Source organism: Pelodiscus sinensis, chromosome 8 (genome assembly GCF_049634645.1).
Source record: "Pelodiscus sinensis isolate JC-2024 chromosome 8, ASM4963464v1, whole genome shotgun sequence".
Taxonomy (NCBI): domain Eukaryota; kingdom Metazoa; phylum Chordata; order Testudines; family Trionychidae; genus Pelodiscus; species Pelodiscus sinensis.
In genome coordinates, this window is record NC_134718.1 from 6898507 (window position 1) to 6921365 (window position 22859).

Consider the following 22859-nt stretch of genomic DNA (forward strand, 5'->3'; position numbering starts at 1 on the left):
CGTACAGCAGCCACTGCAGAAGTCATGAAAGGTCACTGAATCCGCGAGTTCTGTAACAAACATGGAGCCTTACTTATTACCCTACCTTTCACACAGCGCTAGGGTGAGGGAATGCTTTTTAAAAAGCAGAACTGTGATTGTTGAACCACAGAAATTGACTGGAGGGAGTTAAGGCAGGTGTTGTCACTAAAACTACTTATATATATATTTTTAAACTGCATATATTTGAAGATGACAGTGCAGCTTCTAAGTACTGTAAGTTGCACTTTGCCCTTCATGTTTCTACAATGTAGTGCAAATAGAGCTTCTGAAAATATAAACACCGCCATTTCCCAAACAATTTTTGTTTGGCTTTTTGCAGATTCATTGAGGAAAAATCTTCATTTGAGTACGGACAAGTAAATCATGCTTTGGCAGCAGCTATGAGGACTCTTATCAAAGAATATATGATTCTTATCACCCAGCTGGAGCATCTTCAGAGACAAGGGCTTTTGTCTCTACAGAAACTGTGGTTTTATATCCAGCCCACAATGAGGACCATGGAGATTCTTGCTTCACTTGGTAAGTGTCTGTACTTTGTAATGATGATAAATTTCTCATGCCTTTGTGACGAAGTTCCAAAAGCTGCATAGAATTATAAATGGTGCCCACATTACATACAGCAATCTACATCTATACAGTGTTCACAACTCTATAATCATTCACTTTTGCATGTGCTTGATTTTAACTCCAGTGACTTGGAGGATTTGAGGGATTTTTAACATCACTTCTTGTCTCTCTATATACATAAAGTTTTTCCTGCAGCACAACAGAATGATGTCATCATGTTATCAGCATATATCTGTGAAAGTGTGGCCAGAGAGAGGGGGGTTGGCAAGTGTAGCGAGCAGCGGGCACAGCCCCGTAATTTAATTAAAAATGTTTTCAGGTCACTTTTAAATGGAATGACTGCTAAGAACCAGGTAAATAATAGCATGTGTGCACTTTAAAAATGAGAAGTGTGTTGCATTCCATGTAGCAGCTGAGTTAATAAGCCACAATTCTTATGGTGAAATCTAGCCAACTAATTAACTGATAACTCTTTTCATAACAAGATGTTTGTGTGAACTGCCAATAATTGAGCCAGTGTTTCAGAATCTTAAGTCTTTTTTTTGAGCTTTTAAAGCCTTTAACAAAATGACTCATTCTGTAAATGTGTAGACTTAAATAAAATACCTTTCGCTAAGGGGTTTTTCTTGTTTTAATCTTATAGCCACTTCAGTGGATAAAGGTGAGTGTATGGGAGGGTCAACTCTTAGCTTACTTCACGACAGGACCTTCAATTATACAGGAGACAGCCAAGCACAAGAGTTATGTCTGTACTTAACCAAGGCAGCCAGTGTGCCTTATTTTGAAATTCTGGAGAAGTGGATCTATAGAGGAATCATCAATGATCCATACAGGTAACAACATTGAAACAAAGTTAAATCCTGCTTCTTAATTTTTCATTTTCTAGTGCATATTGATTTGCTTTTGAATAAATGATAGTATCAACAAAATAAAGTACTTTTTTTACATTATATTAAAAACACGTTTGTACCAGCTAGCCAGTCGTCCTGCATCCCAAGTGTCTGTACAGAAAACATCCCAAAATCCATTGCATAAAATACTTGCTTCTTCTGCATAGCACATAGCCTCCTAACAGGGGAGACCGCCGTTAACTGTCTGGAGTTCTAGCCCTGTTGGTGGAGCAGAGCAGTAAGTACAGGCAGTCCCCGGGTTACATGGATCCGACTTACATCGGATCCCTACTTACAAATGGGGTGAGGCAACCCCGCACTAGCTGCTTCCCCCCAGCAGACCAGGGAGACGCGAAGCTAGCGTTCCCCCCCCCCCCCAGCAGACCAGGGAGACGCGGAGCGGCTTTTCTCAGCAGACACCTCAGCTTGAGAATAAAGGACTGAGGGAAGTGAGGTGTGGGAGAATAAAACTGAGTTCTGGAGAAATGTTTGGTAGAGTTTCCCCTACAATATGTACCAGTTCCGACTTACATACAAATTCAACTTAAGAACAAACCTACCGTCCCTATCTTGTATGTAACCCGGGGACTGCCTGTAGTCTTAAGTCCAGAGTGTTAAAGTTAGGGCTGACACCAATCATGAGTCTAGAGCTCTGGGCCGCTAGGTGTGCAGAGCACAAGCAATCTTATGCCTCCTTCTTCTTGCCCCCACCTCGCCTGAGGCAGACAACATTAACAGTCTCTAAGGGAAACTCTTGCCCTTTGGGCAGGTCAGAGCAGGGAGCAATCTTTAGTCTAAGGGCATGTCTTCACTACAGGCTGGCTCAACAGGCAGCAGTTGATCCAATGGCAATGGATTTATCGCATCTTTATGTGACATGATAAATCAACCGCCAAGCACTCTCCTGTCGATTCTGGTACTCCACCAAAACAAGAAGTGTAAGCAGAATCGACAGGAAAACATTAGCTGTCTACACTGTGGTAAGAAGACCTAAATACATTGACTTCAACTATGTTATTCATAAGCTGAAGTTGTGTAACTTAGGTTGATGGCCCAAGGTAGTATAGACAAGGCCTAAGCCTCCAGGTGAAGGTAAACAGCACTCAAAGATCTAGAACTGTTGGGGCAGAGAAAGGGTTAGATTTTAGCCTAACCCTCCTGGTTAGGGCACCCAGCAATCATAGAGTCTGGGTCTCTGGCCTTCTGGGTAGAGCAGAATGTGGAATAGGTTTTTGCCTAAGCCTCTTAAAGTCTGGTTTCACTGGGTTACTTCCTACCCCAGTCTAGGGGTCATGCCAAATCCAGTCCAGGGTCAGTCTCCTCTAGGACCAGGGCACTACACAGTGCAGTTTCAGCTTCAAAGTTCTGAAGTGAGCTGGAGACATCTCCCTCCTTCCATATCTCCTGCTCAGCTGAGCTGTAGAGCCCTCCCTTTTTATGTCCTACCCTCTCTGGGTACTTCTGTCGGGGAGGGGGGAGGGCAGGTTTGGCTCTGCCCACCAGGGGGAGTGTAGTGGCCCCTTGCTCTCCAATTTGAAGGGAGGCCACTCCACCTCACTACATCCATGAATAGGATTATTTAACAGGACATGTTAAATACTTCAGAGGGGTAGCTTAGTCTGTAACTGGAAAAAACTTAAAAAACAACAAATAGTCTTGCAGCACCTTAAAGACTAACAAAACATGTAGATTATCTGTTTGAACTCAAGCTAAATGGTAATCTTGTTTGTACTTGTTGTATCTAAAAATTCATTCATTCACATTCCCATGAATTCATTTGAAGAAATGGGTTGTGCCCACAAAAGTTCATATCATCACCTACATATTTTGTTAGTCTTTAAGATGTTATAAACAGTTTGGGTTACAGACCCTCTGGGAACTGAAATCTGAAATATCCTGGCTTTTGTGGAAGTATGTTTTTATAAAAGTATTTTTTGTAATGTAAATGATTATGTAATATTTTTATTATGTATGTTTAATGGTTGGATGACATTTTTAGAATGAACTACAGTTTTCCAGCATATTTAGATGTTTTCAAAAGACGCATGTTTTCTTGCAGTGGTAATGTACATGTTTCACTAAAATTAATGCTAATTTATTAGCCTATTCCATTGTAGTTTAATTGTGCTTAGCCCTGGTAGAGGACTTCTAAAATTCTGTAATTACAAATAGTGCTTTCTGACACTTATTCACATTCCCCATTGGATTCCCATTTCTGATGTATCACATTATTAGTGTCCTGTGCGAATACAAAATTCGTATCTGCATCCATATCTGCAAAAATGAGCCACTGATATCCGCAGATGTGCATGCGGATACCTATGGATATAAAGCAGATATCCGCAAAAATACACATTATCAGTTTGATGTCAAGCTAAATGATAATCTTATTTGTACTTGTATCTAAAAAACCTGCTTTAATTGCACAGCGAGTTCATGGTGGAAGAACATGAGTTGCAGAAGGAGAAAATACAAGAAGATTATAATGACAAATATTGGGATCAAAGATACACTGTTGTTCAGCAACAAATTCCATCTTTCCTACAGAAAATGGCTGACAAGATACTTAGCACAGGTAAGTAAGTGACTGACTGAACGAAAGCATCTAAAATTTATAGTGATAACTAAGGATGTTAAAGACTAGTCAATCCCCCCACTTGCTGCCTCTATGAGATAGAGGCGGCAAAGAAGGGGCACTTCAAAGCGGCAGCGCTGCACAGAGCCCGTACCCTGGACTCTGTGCAGCACTGCCGCGTTTCAAAGGGGGCAGCGCCACACATTTCCATGGAACGCCACGCATTTCCAGCTGATCCCAGGCTCCAGCATGGCATTTCAAAGCACACAGAGCCTGGGGTCAGCTGGGGAGTCTCCAGCTGATCCCAGCTCTGCTTGACATTTCAAAGCAGCAGTGCTGCATGGAGCCCGGGGTCAACAGGGGACTCTGAATCCCCCGCTGACCTCAGGCTCCATGCGGGCGCTTCTGCTTTGAAATGCACAAGAGCCCCCCGCGGAGCCCGGAGTCTGGGGGCTCTTGTACATTTCAAAGGAGGAATGCAGAAGTGCCTATTGACTAGTCGAGTAGTGGATGGAAATGCCATCCACTACTCGACTGGTAAATTAATCGTTATTTAACATCCTTAGTGAAAACACAGGAAGAAAGTGGTTACTATAAATTCTTCTACTATTCATCTCATAGTTGAACTAAACTACGTTAACCATTTAAATTGCAATGGAGATTGCAGACACGCCTAATGAAAGTCAGTAATCATGTCAACTTTTCTGTTTTCACATTGTTTGTGTACGATTTGGGGGCTATAGTTTGTGGGTTTAAGGCTCTGTGAAAATTAATCAGCGTTTTTTATTATGTGAAGACTACAGTATGCCATGGCATACTCCTTCCAGAGAAGAAGGATCAACTAATGGTTAAGCCACAGGATTGGAACCTCGGAGTGCTGAGTTCTATTCCTGGCTCTGACAATAGCATTGTATATGAACTTGGGTATGTCATTTCCCTTCACCGTGCCTCAGTTTCCTTACCTATAAAACTGTGATAATTTGTACTTACGTCACACAAGTGAGTTGTGAGATGATGTAGACTGCTTTGAAATACTCAGATGTAGCCTGGGGCCTGACTCTCAGCAGGGCTCAGCACCCACAGTAAATCTGAGTTTCAAAATGGACTTTGTTCTGATTTAGGTGTATAAATGAAGTAATCAAGTTTTTCACAAGTTCTCAGTGAGCAGTGCTAGGTGCTGGGCACTTCTGAGATACAATCCCTGACTTTTCAAAGGTTTTAAGTATCTGCAGCTCCCAATGACTTCATTAAGAGTTAAGATTGCTTACCATTTTTGGGTATCAGGTCAGTTCTGAGTGCCTAAATGTGGATTTAGGAGTCTAAGTTTAGATATCTAGGATACATTTTTTTAAAAGTGTTTAAGCCATATTGGGTACAGTTTTCCAAAATATCTATTTGAAAGTTTTGATCTAAATGTCTCCCTGTTTGAGAAAGTGTAAATTAATTACATTAATATGAGTCAGAGTAAGCAACTCCTGCCACTTTTTGCTTTTAGGGAAATATTTAAATGTTGTCCGAGAATGCGGTTGTGATGTTACCTGCCCTGAAGCTAAAGAGATCATCTACACACTGAAGGAGCGAGCATATGTAGAGCAAATAGAAAAAGCTTATAACTATGCTAGCAGGGTTCTGCTGGATTTCTTAATGGAGGAAAAAGAACTTGTGGCTCATTTGAGGTTTGATTTATTTCCTAAATGTATGTTAGTGCTTGTTTCAATAGTGAAGTAATGATCTTTTCACCTTTGGGTTTTTGCTGTGCCATGTTACCATTGCATCATTGCAGTTCCAATAAAAATTCTGATCTGCAAAAATAAAGCAAACTAATTTTATGAGTTTAATGTGAAAAACTAATGGTTCTGTCAAGGATTAGGTCAAAAGTTTATATCACTTGGAGTTCACAGAATCAGAGACGTTTTAAATCATCCAGTGCGTTCTTCAGGGCCAGTGCAGAGTCATTCTTAATAGTATGCTTTGTAGTGATTCGTCCATTCTGGTTTTAATGATTGTATATTTTTTGTGTTGTATGTAATCCATTCAGCCAACAGCAAGTGTATTCTATTTGAAATTTTCAGTTGCCAAACATATTTGTAGATCTCCATGTCACCAAGCTTTTGGTCCCTCAAAACCTTCAGAAGACACTAAATGGGAGAAAGCACCCAGCCAAAGAACCAGTGTGAAAACAACCTAGTAGAAAATTGCGATTAGAAATTAGAATTAGAAACCTCAACAAGCAAGCCTTAAAATAGCTTCCCCTATATTGCCCACACAGATCACTTTAGTTCTCCAAAAGATCACATGAAATAAAGCATGAAAGCAGAAGGCTAGAGCACCTATGGTGCAACTTCTTTTTTGTATTTATTTCGTTGAGCAGGTCTATAAAGCACTACTTCCTAATGGACCAAGGGGATTTCTTTGTTCACTTCATGGATCTAACAGAAGAGGAACTGAAAAAGCCTGTAGATGATATTATACCTACTAGATTAGAAGCTTTGCTTGAATTAGCCTTGAGAATGAGCACTGCCAACACAGACCCATTTAAAGATGATTTAAAGGTAAGAGTCTATTTAAACAGAAAATAATCTGAAATAGAGAAGCGAGGCCTGTCCATGTCCTAGAAAAATCCATATGCTTTAAAGAGAATTGTAAAAGCAAAGCAAATAGTACTAGAAAATATAGATGGAAGAAAGAACCCTTTCAGCTGTCTCAAGATAATCTTTCCACTTCCATTTCTGCTTCGTTTTTTACCTCTCTTCTGACCGGTGGTGGTAGAAAGAGGTGGAAGCAGTATTGTTGAGTGGGTACTTCAGCTTTTGTTTCTAGCATTTTATTCCTAGGCTAGAGCTACACTGTAGCCTTCTTCCGGAAAAGCTTAAGCAAATGAAGCGCAGCATGGAATATCACTGCACTTCATTTGCATAGTTAATTAGCAGCCACTTTTGCGCAAAAAGGAGCTGTGTAGATGTTCTATTGTTTAACAGTGCATTGAATTGCAATTTTATTTTTTATTTATTTACTTTTTAGTTAATCACATGAGTTAACTGCAATTGATTAACAGCCCTATTTACTTGGGTGTTGATTTGAAGATTAGAGAATGAGTTTAACAACACTCCATAGAATGCATTCTGGCCAGTCCTATTGCCGCACATGTCTACAGCCAAGCATCAATAGAAAATATCCAGCAGCATCTTTTTTCTGCTCTTTGTTTCTTTACAGATTGACCTGATGCCCCATGATCTCATTACACAGCTTTTGAGAGTTCTGGCCATTGAAACTAAACAGGAAAAGGCCATTATCAATGCTGATCCCACAGAGCTCACTCTCAGTGGCCTGGAAGCATTTTCTTTTGATTACATTGTCAAATGGCCTCTGTCACTCATTATAAATAGGTAAGTATTAGTCCATGAAGGAAAAAGACAAACCTGTTTCTGCAGAGCACTCGTACTGTATTTTAAAAAAGCAAGACAAAATAAGAGAGTGCCTCTTTTTCTTCAAAGATGCAAACTACCTACATTAGTGATGGGTAAACGGGTAGCACTGTGGTCATTTACTTCCATTTGCTCTGCCTGTTAGAACCTTAGACCATGACCTTTTCTGCATTAAAACCTCTAAATTGTTGGCTAAATGCCCAAAATATCTGAGGAATCTTTAAAACTTCAGCCTTCTGTTTTGCAATGTATAAAAACATAAAATTGATTAAATAAGATAGGCAATCGTAAGTTATAAAAGATGTTGCTAAGTATTTCCAATCTAACTCTCATGGCCCTCTGTTGTCAGATACTCATGACTTTCTGAAATGATTAACCTTTCAGGCAGAAATATTCCAGATCAGGTCTCTGCTTTAGAGTGAATTCTTGTTTTAAAGTTTGAGCAACTGGATCAGTCATTCTTTGAATGATAGAAGAGTTGGGAAAATACATTTCCCCCATTATTTTTTAAACAGCACGTCTGTAGTAGTTATAGCATCAAACAAGGGGTAGTACGGGTTAACCATTGTCATTGAGAAATGCCTTGAGTGTTCCGGTAAAAACTGATTTTTATTTGACCAAGTTATGAGGGTTTGAAAATTTCCCTTAAGCTGTGATAGTCTTCTGCCTTCATCAGCAAGTATCAACAGTCCTGCCCATGATATCCTAATAGTTTAGAGGTTGCTCTTGCAACAGCGAGGAACAAAATGAGTTCCAGTGAACTCACCATTGATAAATGACCAAAATTGGATATCCCTTAATCTGGGCCTCACTTTTTAAAAATCAACAGGCTTGTGGGACTTTATTTTTTAATCATGCTTATAAGAAAATATTTTTGCTCTCTACAGGTGAGTAGTGTAAACTTGATCCATACTCTGTGGTTTAGGCTTAAGTTAGAGATTGCTCTGTGCTGTCTAAAAAATTCATTGAGCCGAGTACTTAGTCTCCCTGACAGTATTTCTCCTATCATAGCCTCTAGATGTCAGACCCTTTTCTTCCATGATAGCAGATTTTCTGGACTAGAGTCTGCTCTGTACAGAGGGCTGTGCTTAAAAAGCAAACCTTCTGGGGGGTGGTCTGTTCATGTTTCTGTTTTTGAGATGCAGGTCTCTGCTGCAGAGCTTTGGAACTCTGCAAAAAGCTGTATCTATTGAGTGGAGCATAAGCTTCTCTGAACATTTGGTACCCAAAGATATTAACAGAAGTGCCAGTCCCCACTCACCTCTGTTCCCCTGTTAGTGCATTGAAAACACATAAAACAGCTGTCAGTGTGTCCAGAGCTGGGTCCTTGGCCGAATGTCTGTTTCTTTCTCTTAAAAATCTTAATAAAAAGTTGAAGAATTAATACTGTTTTTTAGTGTAGTTGGTGAACTGTTGCATGTTTTGGTATCTGTCAGTGTTTTGGTACTCTTTCTCCAAACAGGCATGAGGGATTTTTTTTCCAGAACTGTGCAGAACAGTCAGATAGGGCGTGGTGGGGGCGGGTTAGCAATTCATGGTGTTGGGAATTTGAGGAGGGAATACTAGAAAGCTGGCCTTCTTAATGGGGAAGATACTAAAACAACCGCAATAATAATGAGTTGTGCATCTCTGGATGAAGAAGTAAAAGGTATGTTATGTGAGATGCCTTCGTTTTTATTAAGTTGCTTTGTGGTTTGGTTTTGTGTAGGGTATACTGAGCAACCTTATCTTGCTTGCTGATTGGAATGGTGTTTAATCTTTATTTTTGCTTTTTTCCTGTCTTCTGTTTCCAGGAAAGCTTTAACCAGATACCAGATGCTTTTCAGACACATGTTCTATTGCAAGCATGTGGAGAGACAGTTGTGCAATGTTTGGATCAGCAATAAAGCTGCTAAGGAGTATTCACTACATTCAGCTAAGTGGTATGGCTTGTTTTTTCCTACTAAAGCATTGTGAAGGCTTTTTTTCCTCCATGTTAGTGGTTACATTTTTAAACATTCCTCATTTTGGTCCCTTCACTGAATCGTTATACATGTTTCTGTCAGGCGGAGAGCAAACTACAATTGTTTGAAGCACCATTTCAGCATCTAATAGAAAACTTGCTGATTAAGTCAAACCTTGAACTTTATGATTCTTCTTTAAGGAGAATTTAGTACTAGAAAAATATTAGTAAAGTGTGCGCGCGCACACACCCTCCCCCGCTGAGATCTCTTGTGGTTTTAATCGCCAATAAGAAAGAGGACAGAGCAACAGGCATCTACCCTGAAATCAAAGTATGTTAAAACACTCAACCTGGCCTGCAGTTCAGGATCATTAATTAGCTGGCGTTGAGGGGGAACTATGGGTATGTCTAAACTACATGGCTCCGTCAACGGAGCCATGTAGATTTGTTGTTTTGGCAAAGTCAAATGAAGCCGCGATTTAAATGATCGCGGCTTCATTTAAATTTACATGGCTGCCGCGCTGAGCCGACAAACAGCTGATCGGCTGTTTGTCCGCTCAGCGCGCTAGTCTGGACGTTCCCCTGCCGACATCAAAGCCCTTTGTCGGCAGCCCCGGTAAACCTCGTCCCAAGAGGAATAACGGGGCTGCCAACAAAGGGCTTTGATGTCGGCAGGGGAGCGTCCAGACTAGCGCGCTGAGCGGACAAACAGCTGATCAGCTGTTTGTCGGCTCAGCGCGGCAGCCATGTAAATGTAAATGAAGCTGTGATCATTTAAATCGCGGCTTCATTTGACTTTGCCTATGTGTCTAATCTACATGCCTCTGACGACAGAGGCATGTAGTCTAGACACAGCCTATAACTTTAACTTCTGGGACAATAGATTAAAATGTATAGACCGAGTGTGGACAGGTTGCCAGAGGAGGCATGGCAATACTTTCTCAGTTGCTGGAGGAGGAAAAACTAGTATATAGAATTTCAGTTCAGATGGGGTTGGATGCTGCTGACTCTGCTACTAGGGCATGGCATCGGCCATTTCATTGTGCATGGTTGTGGCTCCAGTCGTCAGGTCTCCTTCAAGGGCTCCAACAGACTTACCCCTTGAAGGGTTGCCCCTTTTCTCTAAGCAAATTATATGACAAGCCCCATAGCCTGAAGTACTTCAGGTCAACAATCGGGTTTTTGGCACGTGTATACCTGTTCAAAAGAAAAAGCAGTTTTGTTTCTGCAGCCACACTGCTATCTTGCTTTCTCACCTTGTCACTAGGACCTAGCTAGAAAGAGAGCAGAGGATGTAGGGAAAGGAAGTGGAGCTCCCCTTTCTTCAGCAGCTGTTAGTTCTTGTAGGCAATCAGGGAGTACAAAGCAAACACTTTGTGTCTGTCAAAGCCAGCCAGCTTCCATTGTGCCAGCCTCTTCTCCTGTTTATCAACCAACCATCACACTACCTGAGTGCTTCTTCTTGCATTACCATAGACCAGTGGGTCTGAAGCACAGTGGAATTGGAATATACTGTTCAATTCGTGTCTGTCCTCCCTTTCCCATGATTTCAGAAAGACACACTTTTCTGCATTCAGGGTGGTTGTCTTCATTTGTGCTTCACTTGCCTCTTCAAAGTCAACAGCCACTTTTCTGAGCTTGCTGTTTGTTGCCTCTTTCAGGTTTGCTGGTGCTTTCACGCTACGACAGCGAATGCTGAATTTTGTACAGAATATCCAGTATTACATGATGTTTGAAGTGATGGAACCAACATGGCATGTCCTTGAGAAAAACCTGAAATCGGTGAGTTTAGTGGTTGGACCTGTGGCCATCTGGATGAGAGTTACAAGTCTCTGTACTGTCATTTCTATCTCTTTTGTTTAAGAAAAAAGTCAGATTTTAATTACTTACACCCTATATTTAACTGTAAATATTTGTTTTGAATATTCACTTCAATCTCTCCAACAGTCTAGAGGACTGGACTGTTAGGAAAGTTGGGTGACACATGCATTGCTTTTGTTCATTATTACCATTGGTTATGAAATAGAATCATCCTAATCATCAATTTGCTAATTAAAGGAAAGTATGCATTCTTGTAAGGGAATTGTCAGCAAGAATTTAGACTTTCCCAAGCAGCTGGGCAAAACTTCCTTTTATTTTAATAAGGCATGCTTTGCAGTACAGATTTGGAGCACAAAACTAGCTTTTAATTACACTTTGGGATTGTCTGGGCCAGTTTCCCTACTTGTATCAGAGGGGTAGCTGTGTTAGTCTGAATCTGCAAAATTGGCGAGGAGTGTTGGAGCTTAAGCTTTCATGGGCAAAGACCCACTTCGTCAGATGCATGTCACATGCATCTGACAAAGTGGGTCTTTGCCCACAAAAGCTTATGCTCCAACACTTCGGTTAGTCTATAAGGTGCCACAGGACTCCTCGCCACTTTTTCCCTACTTGGTATTCCATGAATTAGGATCACTGAGATAAGGAAAGGAAAGGGCAGTCCCTCTCAGCTTTGTGCCAGTCTTCCCCCCTCTCCCCGTTTTCCAAATCAGAGCTAGCTCTTTCTTGTCAGAATGCACTTGTTGAAAAGGATCCCCTTGGCATTAAGAAAGAAGCAACATCTCTGACTAGTCAGGAAATGGGGTTTAGCTCTATTCCATTCTAGTCCTGGGAAAGATTGTGCTTTTGTGACCCCGTTGGCCCTGAAAAATCTGAGCAGATGTCTTCATTGTGTTTGCTGTAATAACCTTCTCGAGATTTGATTTGTGTTCTTAATCTCGGCACATTTTGAGTCAGTAGAGTTTTATCTGAATGTAAACTTGTTAAAACTTAAACCATATCCATTGAGATGGCTAAAAACTTGTAAAAGCCTACAGAAGGTTAGCATTTTCCAATCTCATTTTGTTCCCATAACATACTTCCTGACTGAGTCTAACCTTACATTTCAAGCACTATAATTGTCTCAATATCTGATAGCAAATAGTGTAAAGAATTGATTGATGTGGTGGTTATTGTTGTGTTATCCTACAACAGGCTTCCAATATTGATGATGTCCTGAGCCACCATACAAGCTTTCTGGATAACTGTCTAAAGGACTGCATGCTAACAAATCCCGAGCTGCTGAAGATTTTTTCCAAGCTGATGTCCGTTTGTGTAATGTTCACAAACTGTATGCAGGTATGGGGCCTCCCCATGCTCACCAGGGTGTTCACTGCTGTTTAAAGTGTCAATTCCCTCTTCTCACAGTGCCATTTCTTTTGACTTGCCCTTCCTTTGGAATATTTCACCTCTTTCGCTGCAGAAAGGGGGGATCCTCATTGTTATCCAACAGTCCCTTCCACACATTGAGGTCTTGGGTAACAGTCATCATTCCTACAGCCTGTGGAACTGGGAACCATTGTTGGGAGCAACTACATGAACCATTCCACAGCACACACCAGGCTGGGATTTTGCTGCAGAGCCAGCCAACACTGCCACTTTGGGGGCACAGAGTCACTTGAATGGAGTCCAACTTTACCCATCCCTTTTGTGAGCTGCACAGGCTTAGGTTTAACACTGGCCTCCCCTGTTCTTCTGAACAGCCTCTTTAGCTTTCTTTTTACTATTCTGACAGCTCCTTTGGCAAGAAGAGAAAATATCCTACTTCAGGGAAAGTTAGATTTTTTCCCCAAGCATGCTCAGAGTTTAGCACCGATGAGAGCTGACTTGTGGTGTTTAAGAATATAAAAATGGTCGTTCTGACTCTGATCAATGCTCTATTTAGCCCAATACTTATCTTCCAACATTGGCTACTGCCAGATCCTTTAAAGGGAGTGAACAAAATTACAATTACTGAGTGAACCACCCCTGTCATCTAGTCCTACCATCTGGTAGTCAATCCTTATGGATATCCAGAGTATGAAGTTGCATCACTGACCATCTTGGCTACTAGCCACTGATAGACCTACCCTCTATGAACTTACCTAATTCTTTTTTGAACCCACTTCTACTTTTGAGCTTCACATCATCCCTGGGCAATGAGTTCCACTGGTTGACTATACATTGTGTGAAGAAGTACTTCTTTCTGTGTGTTTGAAACCTGCTGCCTATTAATTTCTTTGTTTGACCCCCTTGTTTGCGTGTTATGAGAAGAGGTAGGTAACACTTCCTTATTCACTTTCTTCGCATCATTCATGATTTTATCAACTGTGTCTCACCCGCCTCAGTTTTCTTTTTAAAGTTGAACAGTCTTTTAATAAGGAAGCTAGTCCAACCATTTTTGTGCAGATAACGGCAACTGTTTTTGAGATGGGGTGACCAGAACTGCATACATGTTTTGTTTCTGCTCCTTTCCGAATGGTGCATAAGATTAGCTTTTTTTGACTACCACTGGGTGTTGAGCGGTTCTTTTCAGAGAACTAACTGCAGTGACTCCAGAATCTCTCTCCGGAGTGGTAATAGGTGATTTAGACCTCATTGATTGGTATGTATAGTTGGGGTTATAGTTTCCAGTGTGCATTTATCCAACATTGAATTCCATCTGCCATTTTGTTGTCTAGTCACCCTGTTGTGTGAGATCCCTTTGTAACTCCTCACAGTCTGCTTTGGACTTAACTGTTGACTAATTTAGATGTGGAGAAATTGAAGAGGATCCAGAGAAGAGCAACAAGAATGATTAAAGGTCTAGAGAACATGAGCTATGAGGGACGATTGAAAGAATTGGGCTTGTTTAGTTTGGAAAGGAGAAGACTGAGTGGGGACATGATAAAGCAGTTTTCAAGAATCTAAAAGGGTGTCACGAGGAGGGAGGAAAAATGGTAGTCCTTGGACTCTGCTGATAGGACAAGAAGCAATGGGCCTAAACTGCAGCAAGGGAGGTTTAGGTTGGACATTAGGAAAAATTTGCTAACTGTCAAGGTGGTGAAGCACTTGAATAAAATGCCTAGAGAGGTCATGGAATCTCCATCTCTGGAGATATATAAGAACAGGTTATATAGATATCTATTAGGGATGGTCTAGACAGTGCTTGGTCCTACTGTGAGGACAGGGTACTGGACTTGACCTCTGAAGGTCCCTTTCAGTTCTAGTATTCTATGATTCTATATAAAATTTGCCACCTCAGTGTTTACCCTTTTTCTCAGGTCATTTTATGAATATATTGAATAGCATTGGGGAACTTGCTGTTTACCTCTTTCCCTTCTAAAAACTGACCATTTATACCCATCCTTTGTTTCCTGTCTTTTAACCAGTTATTGATCAATGAGACCTTCCCTCTTATCCTATGATTGCTTACTTTGTGTAAGATCCTCTGAGAGACCTTGTCAAAGATTTTTTGAAAATCCAAGTATGCTATATCCACTGGACCATCCATGTCTACATTTGTTAGTGTCCTAATAGAATTCTAATATACTGGTGAGGTATATTTTGCCTTAACAAAGGTTGTGTTGGCTTTTCCCCAGCACACTGAGTTGATGTGTTTGCTTGATGATGGCATTCCTTTCTATAGTTTCAACCAATTTGCCTGGTACTGCAGTTCAGCTTACTGACCTTCAGCTTAATTGTTCAGCTTAATTGCCCGGATCACATCTGGAGCCTTTTTTAAAATAGGCATTACATTAGATATTCTCCAGTCATCTGGTATAGAAGCTGATTTAAATGATAGGTTACATAAAACAGTTAGTACTTCTGTCATTTCATAATTGAATTCCTTTAAAACTCTTGGGTGAATACCATCTGGTCCTTGTGGCTTATTACTGTTTAATTTATCTATTCGTTCCACAATTTCCTCTATTGGCGCCACAATCAGGGACAATTCCTCAGATTTGTCATAAATGCTTGATTGATTAGAAGAGTCAGCAGACTGGCTGTTAAGCCCAGCAGCAGCAGCATTCAGTGACTTCTCCAAGCATTCGCCCACAACTGTGGTGATTCTTGCACATGCTTGTTCCTAGCCTAGTTCTAGCCTGGTCCTCCTTATACCCAGCCTTCTAACCTCATGGTTAGAACATAAGTCAGTATTCAGCTGTATATTGTGCAGGTTCCCTGTGTATCTCTGTCATTGTATTTTAGCTCTAACCCTCAGTACCCTAGGCTCTTCCTTTCTGCCCTCTTCCCCAAACTCTGCCAGTGCATCTCTGTCCTTATCTGTTCCAGTCATAGGCACCCTACACAGGTCTGCCCATGCACCTCAATCCTAACCTGTAACACAGCTGTGTTGGTGTGTCATGAGCCAGCATGGGTGTGTTATGCAAAATGATGCTCTGTGCTAGTGATGAACTGAATGGGCAGTGACAGGAAACGCCAGCTTCATTGCTACCTTACCCAGGATTTGAATCCCTGTACCCCACCACTGTGGATAAATGTTGTTGTGAACTACTGAAGTTCTAAAGTCCTGCCTGAATCTAAACAAGTTCTTATGCTTCATTTTAACTATAGAAATGTGCTTTAATCTTTATAATGTTTTATCATCTACTTTTCCCACAGAGATTTACCCAGAGCATGAAGCTGAATAATGAGATGGGCCGGCTGACGTTAGAGCACGGCACAATGCTGGGCCCACCAACAGAGCAGGAGCGTGCCGAGGAAGCTTTGAAGAAGCAGCTAACTAATAAAGTAAGGCACTTGCTTTTCAGAATATTAATGTACTTGTTCTTAACTGGCTAATTCTTCCTTCCAGACTGCGCCTTGGAAGCCTGGTTTCTCTGATTTCTCTCTCTTCCATTGCACTGAAAAAGCCATAGAGATACTTCACAGTATTAGTTTATTCAGCATAGTCAAAGAAGTGGGGATTTAAATAATCCCCGCTTCATTAAAATAAACATGGCCGCCGCGCTGTGCCGACAATCAGCTGATCCGACACAGCGCGGCAGTCTAGACGCGGATCTGTTGGCTGGGGAAGCCTCTGCCGACCGATCCTGTAAACCTCGTTTCACGAGGCATAAGGAATCGGTCGGCAGAGGCTTCCCCAGCTGACAGATCTGCATCTAGACTTCCGTGCTGTGTCGGCACAGCGCGGCGGCCATGTTTATTTTAATGAAGCGGGGATTATTTAAATCCCCACTTCTTTGACTATGCCGAATAAACTAATTTATATGGCTCCATCAACAGAGCCATGTAGTCTAGATACACCTTTGGTGTTCACACCTCCATATCAGCTGCTAGAAGCGGGCCTCACCTTCCCTGACTGAATGAACCTCGTTATCTCTAGCCTTATTCTGGCCTGCATATTTATACCTGCCTCTGGAAATATTCACTACATGCATTTGATCAAGTTGGTCTTTGCCCACGAAAGCTTGTGCTCCAATACATCTTGTTAGTCTATAAGGTGCCACAGGACTCCTTGTCGCAAATACAGCAGAAGATGTCACCAGTTCTGCTCCTTTCAAGGCTGCAGTCTGGGTTCCATCACTGATGCCTTCCTGCTACCCTGTGTGGTCAAGCTTTATTATGCTTTCCCCCAATTCTACACCTTCACAGAATGCTTCTAAAGATCCAGCAGAACAACATGTGGGTTATACTAATAGTCCCAGCATGGCTGCACCAATATTGGTTCTCCATTTTCTGGATCTTTTAGTGGTGACTCCAATCTTATTTCCATTGCACCTGGATTTGATCTCTCAAGACTGCAGTCAGCTGCTTCACCTGAATCTGTGTTCCCTACATTTAGCAGCCTGGCAGCTCCCAGAGATCTATCATCCTACCCTTTGGGTCAGTTTCTGAAAAGAAGGAACTGAGGGGAGCACAGGTAAGCTAGGTGTTTTATAGCAGTGTGTGGCAGCAGAAGGTGATGTCCCAGAAGGTACCAATGAGAAAAGATTCCAGCAACAGGCTATGGGGTACATGCACTAAGGCTATGTCTACACTGGCGCGATCTTGTGCCAGAGATATGCAAATGAGGCTAAGTGTGGAATATCGCTGAGCCTCATTTGCATATCTAATGAGCCGCCATTTTTGCGGAAGAGGCTCTTGCGCCAGAAGGCGCTGTCTACACTGCCCCTTCTTGTGCAAGAAAAACCCTCTTGCGCAATGCCGTTATTCCTGAAAATAATCAGTGTAGCCACGTTGAAAAAGTGGGTTTTTCTTGCGCAAGAAGGGGCAGTGTAGACAGCTCCTTCTGGCACAAGAGCTTCTTCTGCAAAAGGCGTCTCATTAGATATGCAAATGAAGCTCGGCGATATTCCACGCTTAGCCTCATTTGCATATCTCTGGCGCAAGATTGCGCCAGTGTAGACATAGCCTAAGAGTGCAATGAACAAATGTAACTGTTGTTGTCCAAGATCTGTTGCAAAAAGTTAGTAACTTTTTTCATAGCATTTTCTTTTTCCTTTGTGATTTAACGAGAATGCTGATCCTGCTAAAAATGTACATTACCTAACTTCAGCCGAAGAGTATTGCTCACAGCAAACATTAGTCTAATTACATAGTTCTGAACAGTTTTTAGCAAGGGCAGCATGCAACAATACATGGCCTCTGTGTGGCTTGGCTCCTTTGGAGATGTGAAAGTAGTGTCTCATGGTGAGTGAGCCAGTTAGAATATAGATGGTGAGACTCTTTCCAGCCCATCCCTTTTAGAGCTAGGACACCTGGTTTTGTTTTCTTCCTTTATTTTCATATATATAATGTATAAGTAACTTTTCTCACCCTGCAGCTCAGTCTGTCTTCTGCTGATTCTTGAAAACAGCCACTAGGGGGCCAGCATAGACTAGTGCAGTGTAAATGCGTGAAGGTGGTCTGTTGGTGGTCTTTGCTGTTTGCCTGCTGAACCTGTCTTTTGTACAGCAGGGAGTAGCTTTTGAAAACAAGCCACCCACAGGATGCTTCTGAGCATAGTACCTGTGTTGAAATACTGTAGAGATCAGTTAAAGCCACACTGCTGTTAAAGATAAGAAATGCTCTTAACATTTATTATTGAGAAGGGAGATAAGTCATCAGTGGCAGGTTTTGATCAGGCATGTTCTTGAGGCAAAATAGTACAACGTCATCAGGGTTCATTTCAGGGCCTTGGATTGTCCCCCAGACCAGCAGGACAATATTTTTAAACTCCACAAAGGCGTGTCTGCTAAGTGCCAGTACCTTGCTCGGGGACATGCTCTAGGCTTGGGTCATGCAGCTTACCTGAGGGAAGCATATAGAATTAATTTCATAACTGTTCATCCTCTTGTGTGCTACATGAGGAAAGGTGTGTCTGGGATGGAACAGTTTTGAAATATGGCAGTATTGTTGCATAGAAACAATAGTTTGAAAAAAGAAAAGGCATTCTTTTATGCCAAGTACAGTATGCATATGATTGACTCACAGACACTCTCACTGTGGCCTCCTCTTGATAGCTTTTAGCAGAGCATGCAGATGCCTTCCAACTAACATCTGGTTTTGAGGCAACTATCAACAAGTTTGACAGCAATTTCTCAACTCATCTCCTGGATCTCTTGGACAAACTGAGCGTTTACAGCACCAATGACTGTGAACACAGCATGATCAACATCATTTATAGGTGAGTAGGGTGGGACTATCTCCGAGTAATACATGCAGGAAAGAGTACAACTCCAGAGCAGGCTGAAGATTGTTCCTTATTCCTATTTTTTTTGTCGTGTTGTGCCAGCTAGCTGCTCTCAGTGTAACATGCAATAGAGAAGTAAAGGGGTAACCAGTTACCTGGTAGGCATAAAGGGATTATTAGTAACACTGGGTCTTTAAGAGCTCTCTGCAGCTACCTTGCAACATGGGGCAAAATGTGTAGGGCCTGCTGAGGTGCTGCTGGCTTCTCATTCCTACATGCTATGCACTGGGAAGATCCTTCTCAGTTGAGCTTGACTGATGTGCATCAAACAGTAGTGCCTCTCACTTTATGCACCCCCTGCCGGTGGTTTTTTCCCCTGCCCCAGAAGAACTGAAACTGTTTGCTGTTGCTGTCCACTGGTGACAAGCCATTTACAGTCCTGGACTGGGATTATTTTTATGAGAGAGTTAAAATTAAATGAAATCCAAATATAATATTTGGAAACGCCTCGCTAAGGCACCAAATAATTGTAGGAGATGCTTGAGGATGGAGGAGGGTGAAGAGACTGGCATTCCAAATCCGGTGTGCCACAGAAGAAAAACCAGTGGGGTTACAGCCTGGGATACTTACCATCTTGGACCTAGAAATGTGTCTTGTATTAACCTTTCTAAGTGGACATAACTGTAGTTACAGAACTAATGGGCAGATGTGAGATGCACAGCCCAGTGGACCATAGGCTGTAGCTTTGGTTCACAAAGTATAGTCTTGTTTTTTCCCTTGAGGGGACAGGGTGTTTAATGTTCATAGAAGTAATTTTAAATAGCTAGTAGTAAAGTATCTATAATACCTGTTTGTTACCTCAAGACTCTTCCACATTATTTTGCTTGATGTTTTAGAATCCTGTTTCCTTTAAAAAATAGCTGATTCTTGGATTAGTAACATTCAGTTTTACAGCATAGTCTGGTCTGGAGGTTGGGAATTCTGGGATCTATTCCCAGTTCTGCAACAGTCTTACTATTTGACCTAGTGCAAGTCATGCCAGCCTTCTGTGCCTCAGTTTTCCCTCTGTAAAATGGGTCTAATGCTGCCTACCTTCCTTTGTAAAGCACAATGAAGAGCTCCAGATGAGAACCCTTACAACTTACTTTTACAGCATATTTATGATCATTCTACTTTGAATGATGCAACAGGAGGGGGAGGCCTCTGCCAGCTCTATCTGCGGCCAGATGGAAGCTGGACCGTGGGGCCTGCCCAGGACTGGGGCTGGAGACAGAATGCTACCTGACTGGGGCCTTGTTGTCCATGCTGCCAAGGGAGCAGCCACAACACAGCCCCAGCTCTGGCACATGGCCAGAGCGGGCCGTGTGGTAGATGTCTGGCTGCTCCCACCCTGGCCACAGCACCAGCCCTGGAGAAGCTTGATTGTCAGAAAAGTCTTCCAAAATGGACATTTTTATTTACAAAAATTCCAATTTTGGCAAACTTTGATTTTTCTGAAATTTCAATATGCTCCCACCCTGAGCCATGTAGGAACTGGAATTTAGCTGTGTGAGATCTCCCGTAAATACACCATAAATTATAAATAACATTAATTGTGGCAACTGGTAAATTTTAGGGGTATGCCCAGGAAACTCTCATTTTTACCTTGGAATTTTGAAATCACTGCCTGTTACCACTTCTTTCCGTTTTCACACTTGTGAGCCATTTGTGGGAACACTATTGAACATGTGTTTGCTTTCCCCTAGGCTGGACTTCAATGGATTCTACACAGAGCGGCTGGAGCATATTTCTGCACAGAGGAGTCAGAAGGTAGTTTCCCAAGCTCCTCTTCTTCCCAGGGTGGTTGTACCCACCCAATGAAACATTTGTGATATATGTTTTAGATGCTGCACCTTTTGCATCTGAATACATTACTCTTGCCCAGTTGTATCTGTGAGTAGTTTGCACTTTAAACTCCATGAAAGCTATAAAGCAGTAGTCATCTAGGATGATAGTGTTTGAGCTTCTGAGATCTAAACATGGAAAGGATTTTGAGATACTTCTGTTAACTTTTTTTAACAAATATTAAACCTGTGTGTTGTATAATATATAAAGAAATAAATTGTCAGAATTATTTGGTTTCTGTTGCCCTGAACTTACAACTCACTTTATTCATTCTGGGTGTCTAAAGCTGTGTCAGCTTATGAAGTTCAGCTAATTCACAGATATAGATATCAGGTGGTTCCATTTTGCAATTTAAGGCTTGAAGCTCACTTAAGCCCAGTGAAGTCCTTTTATTGACTTAAGTTTGGATCCAGGCCCTTTTTCAGTGTCTCTCTCTGACTCTGATAGTGGCAGATGTTTCAGTTCATTGGCCAAACTAAAAAATTGAAAGAGAAATTCAATTTCAGATGATCTGAAACAAATGTTTGGGTTTTAGCAATCTGAAAAAAAACAGTTTTTGATTAAACTAAACTTTTTTTGTTCCATTTTTAGTTGAAACTTTTTAAATGAAATTGAAGTAATATCAAAAACAAAAGGTTATCTTGAATGTTTGGACAAAAGAGTTCAGTGAATTCCATAGAAGTCTGCAAATGTTTTGGCTGACATGAATCCACATTTCTCATTGGCAGGGGAGGGTCATCTGAAATATTTTTCCCAAGGTCTAATGGATACAGAACATCTATATGAGGATCAATCAGTTCATTCAAGAAAATAATGTTGCTAGGTTGGAAGAAGTGACCCAGAGACTTGGCAAAGGCCATTATCTCCATTCCTTTCAATTCAGGCTTGCACGTGGAGGGCCTCCAGTTAGCTAAGTCTTTGTAAGCTCTGCAAGAGACTGTGGGCCTGCACTCCACAGAGGGCTGTCCTCGGGACTGCCTTGTGTATGCCATGTACAGGCAGCTACTACACATGGCAAACGGTGGTGCTTTGTGTAGGGTCCTGTGCTCTGGGGCTGTACTCTAGTTGCTTTCCAGGGGTAGTTCATGGTGTTGGATTTGACCTGTAGAACCCTATGTGGTTTCAGTTCTGGCTACATATATGCCTGTTTCTGCAGAACCTTCAGAGCATTCTGTTTTTCTGGAATGGCCTAACAAGTGGAGACTGTTTTTCCTCACAGTAGGTTAATTCGTTAGATGATTGATGACAGACTGAAGCCTGAGGCTTACAGGAACCATCACTTCCATCACCAGCTCCGGAAAGGAGTGTCATTTCTTTCCCCTTCCCCTCTCACCATATTCATTAAACTTTTAACCACCTTTGATCGTATCGTTTCTGGCACGGATGTTCTTTGGAGCATGCTAGTGGGAAGGGGAGAATAATAAAATCCAAGCCGATGGAGAGTTAAGAGTGCAGTACAGTCAGACATATCTGGCCTCTCTCATAGTGATATTCACGCGCCAGTGCCTAAGAGTGCAAATCTCCCAAAGACTCGGTGCCAAGGCCTTGGACATCTGCTGTGAGGGCACCGAGCAGAGGCAAGGACTCGTAAGTGCCACAATTGATGTGGCCCTCAGATGCAGTCTGTAAGCCAAGAGAAATCACTGACTTCAGAGTCCAGAAAGGGACCATTGAGACCAACCCCTGAAGGGTCATGCACCTTTTGGTACCACAAGCTCAAGGGCCTTCCCAGTGCCATCTACACGCCATTAGGCAGCCAGGGAGTTGCTTATCCAGTTGGTGCTGGCTTCTCACGCAATTCAGGAGTCTTGGCCGGTACCAGGATTGGGGCTGCTCCCTCTAGTGAGTCCATGTCCAGCACTGGAGCGCTGTTAAGTACCAGTCTTCAAGTGGTGGCCCCTGCTATATTCCACTCAGGATTATACTGTTGGTTCGCAGATGCACCATGGTCCACTCACGGTTTTCTCCACAGCGATAAGGGATGACTGGACACAGATCTGGACTCTATTGTGCGGTGATCAACACCAGAGTTACAGGATTTCGCTCAACCCAGAGATGTCTTGCTGCCGCTCCAACACCA

General features: G+C 42.0%; 1 protein-coding gene across 3 annotated transcripts in view; it reads left to right on the forward strand.

Annotated features, from left to right (window-relative positions):
* Positions 1 to 22138, forward strand: part of TUBGCP2 (tubulin gamma complex component 2) — a 33153-nt gene extending 11015 nt beyond the window's left edge. For 2 of the 3 annotated variants that reach the window (XM_006126360.4, XM_025186280.2), the window contains exons 7-18: positions 362 to 561; positions 1253 to 1442; positions 3929 to 4074; positions 5570 to 5750; positions 6446 to 6626; positions 7288 to 7460; positions 9293 to 9421; positions 11103 to 11223; positions 12454 to 12597; positions 15883 to 16011; positions 18726 to 18889; positions 20641 to 21008. In XM_006126360.4, the coding sequence (XP_006126422.1) occupies positions 362 to 561; positions 1253 to 1442; positions 3929 to 4074; positions 5570 to 5750; positions 6446 to 6626; positions 7288 to 7460; positions 9293 to 9421; positions 11103 to 11223; positions 12454 to 12597; positions 15883 to 16011; positions 18726 to 18889; positions 20641 to 20755 (1873 nt within the window). In that variant the 3' untranslated portion in view covers positions 20756 to 21008. Of the gene's footprint in view, positions 1 to 361; positions 562 to 1252; positions 1443 to 3928; positions 4075 to 5569; positions 5751 to 6445; positions 6627 to 7287; positions 7461 to 9292; positions 9422 to 11102; positions 11224 to 12453; positions 12598 to 15882; positions 16012 to 18725; positions 18890 to 20640; positions 21009 to 21998 lie in introns of those variants that run through there. The other variant, XM_025186282.2, reaches the window with a different exon arrangement.
* The last annotated feature ends 721 nt before the right edge of the window (positions 22139 to 22859 follow it).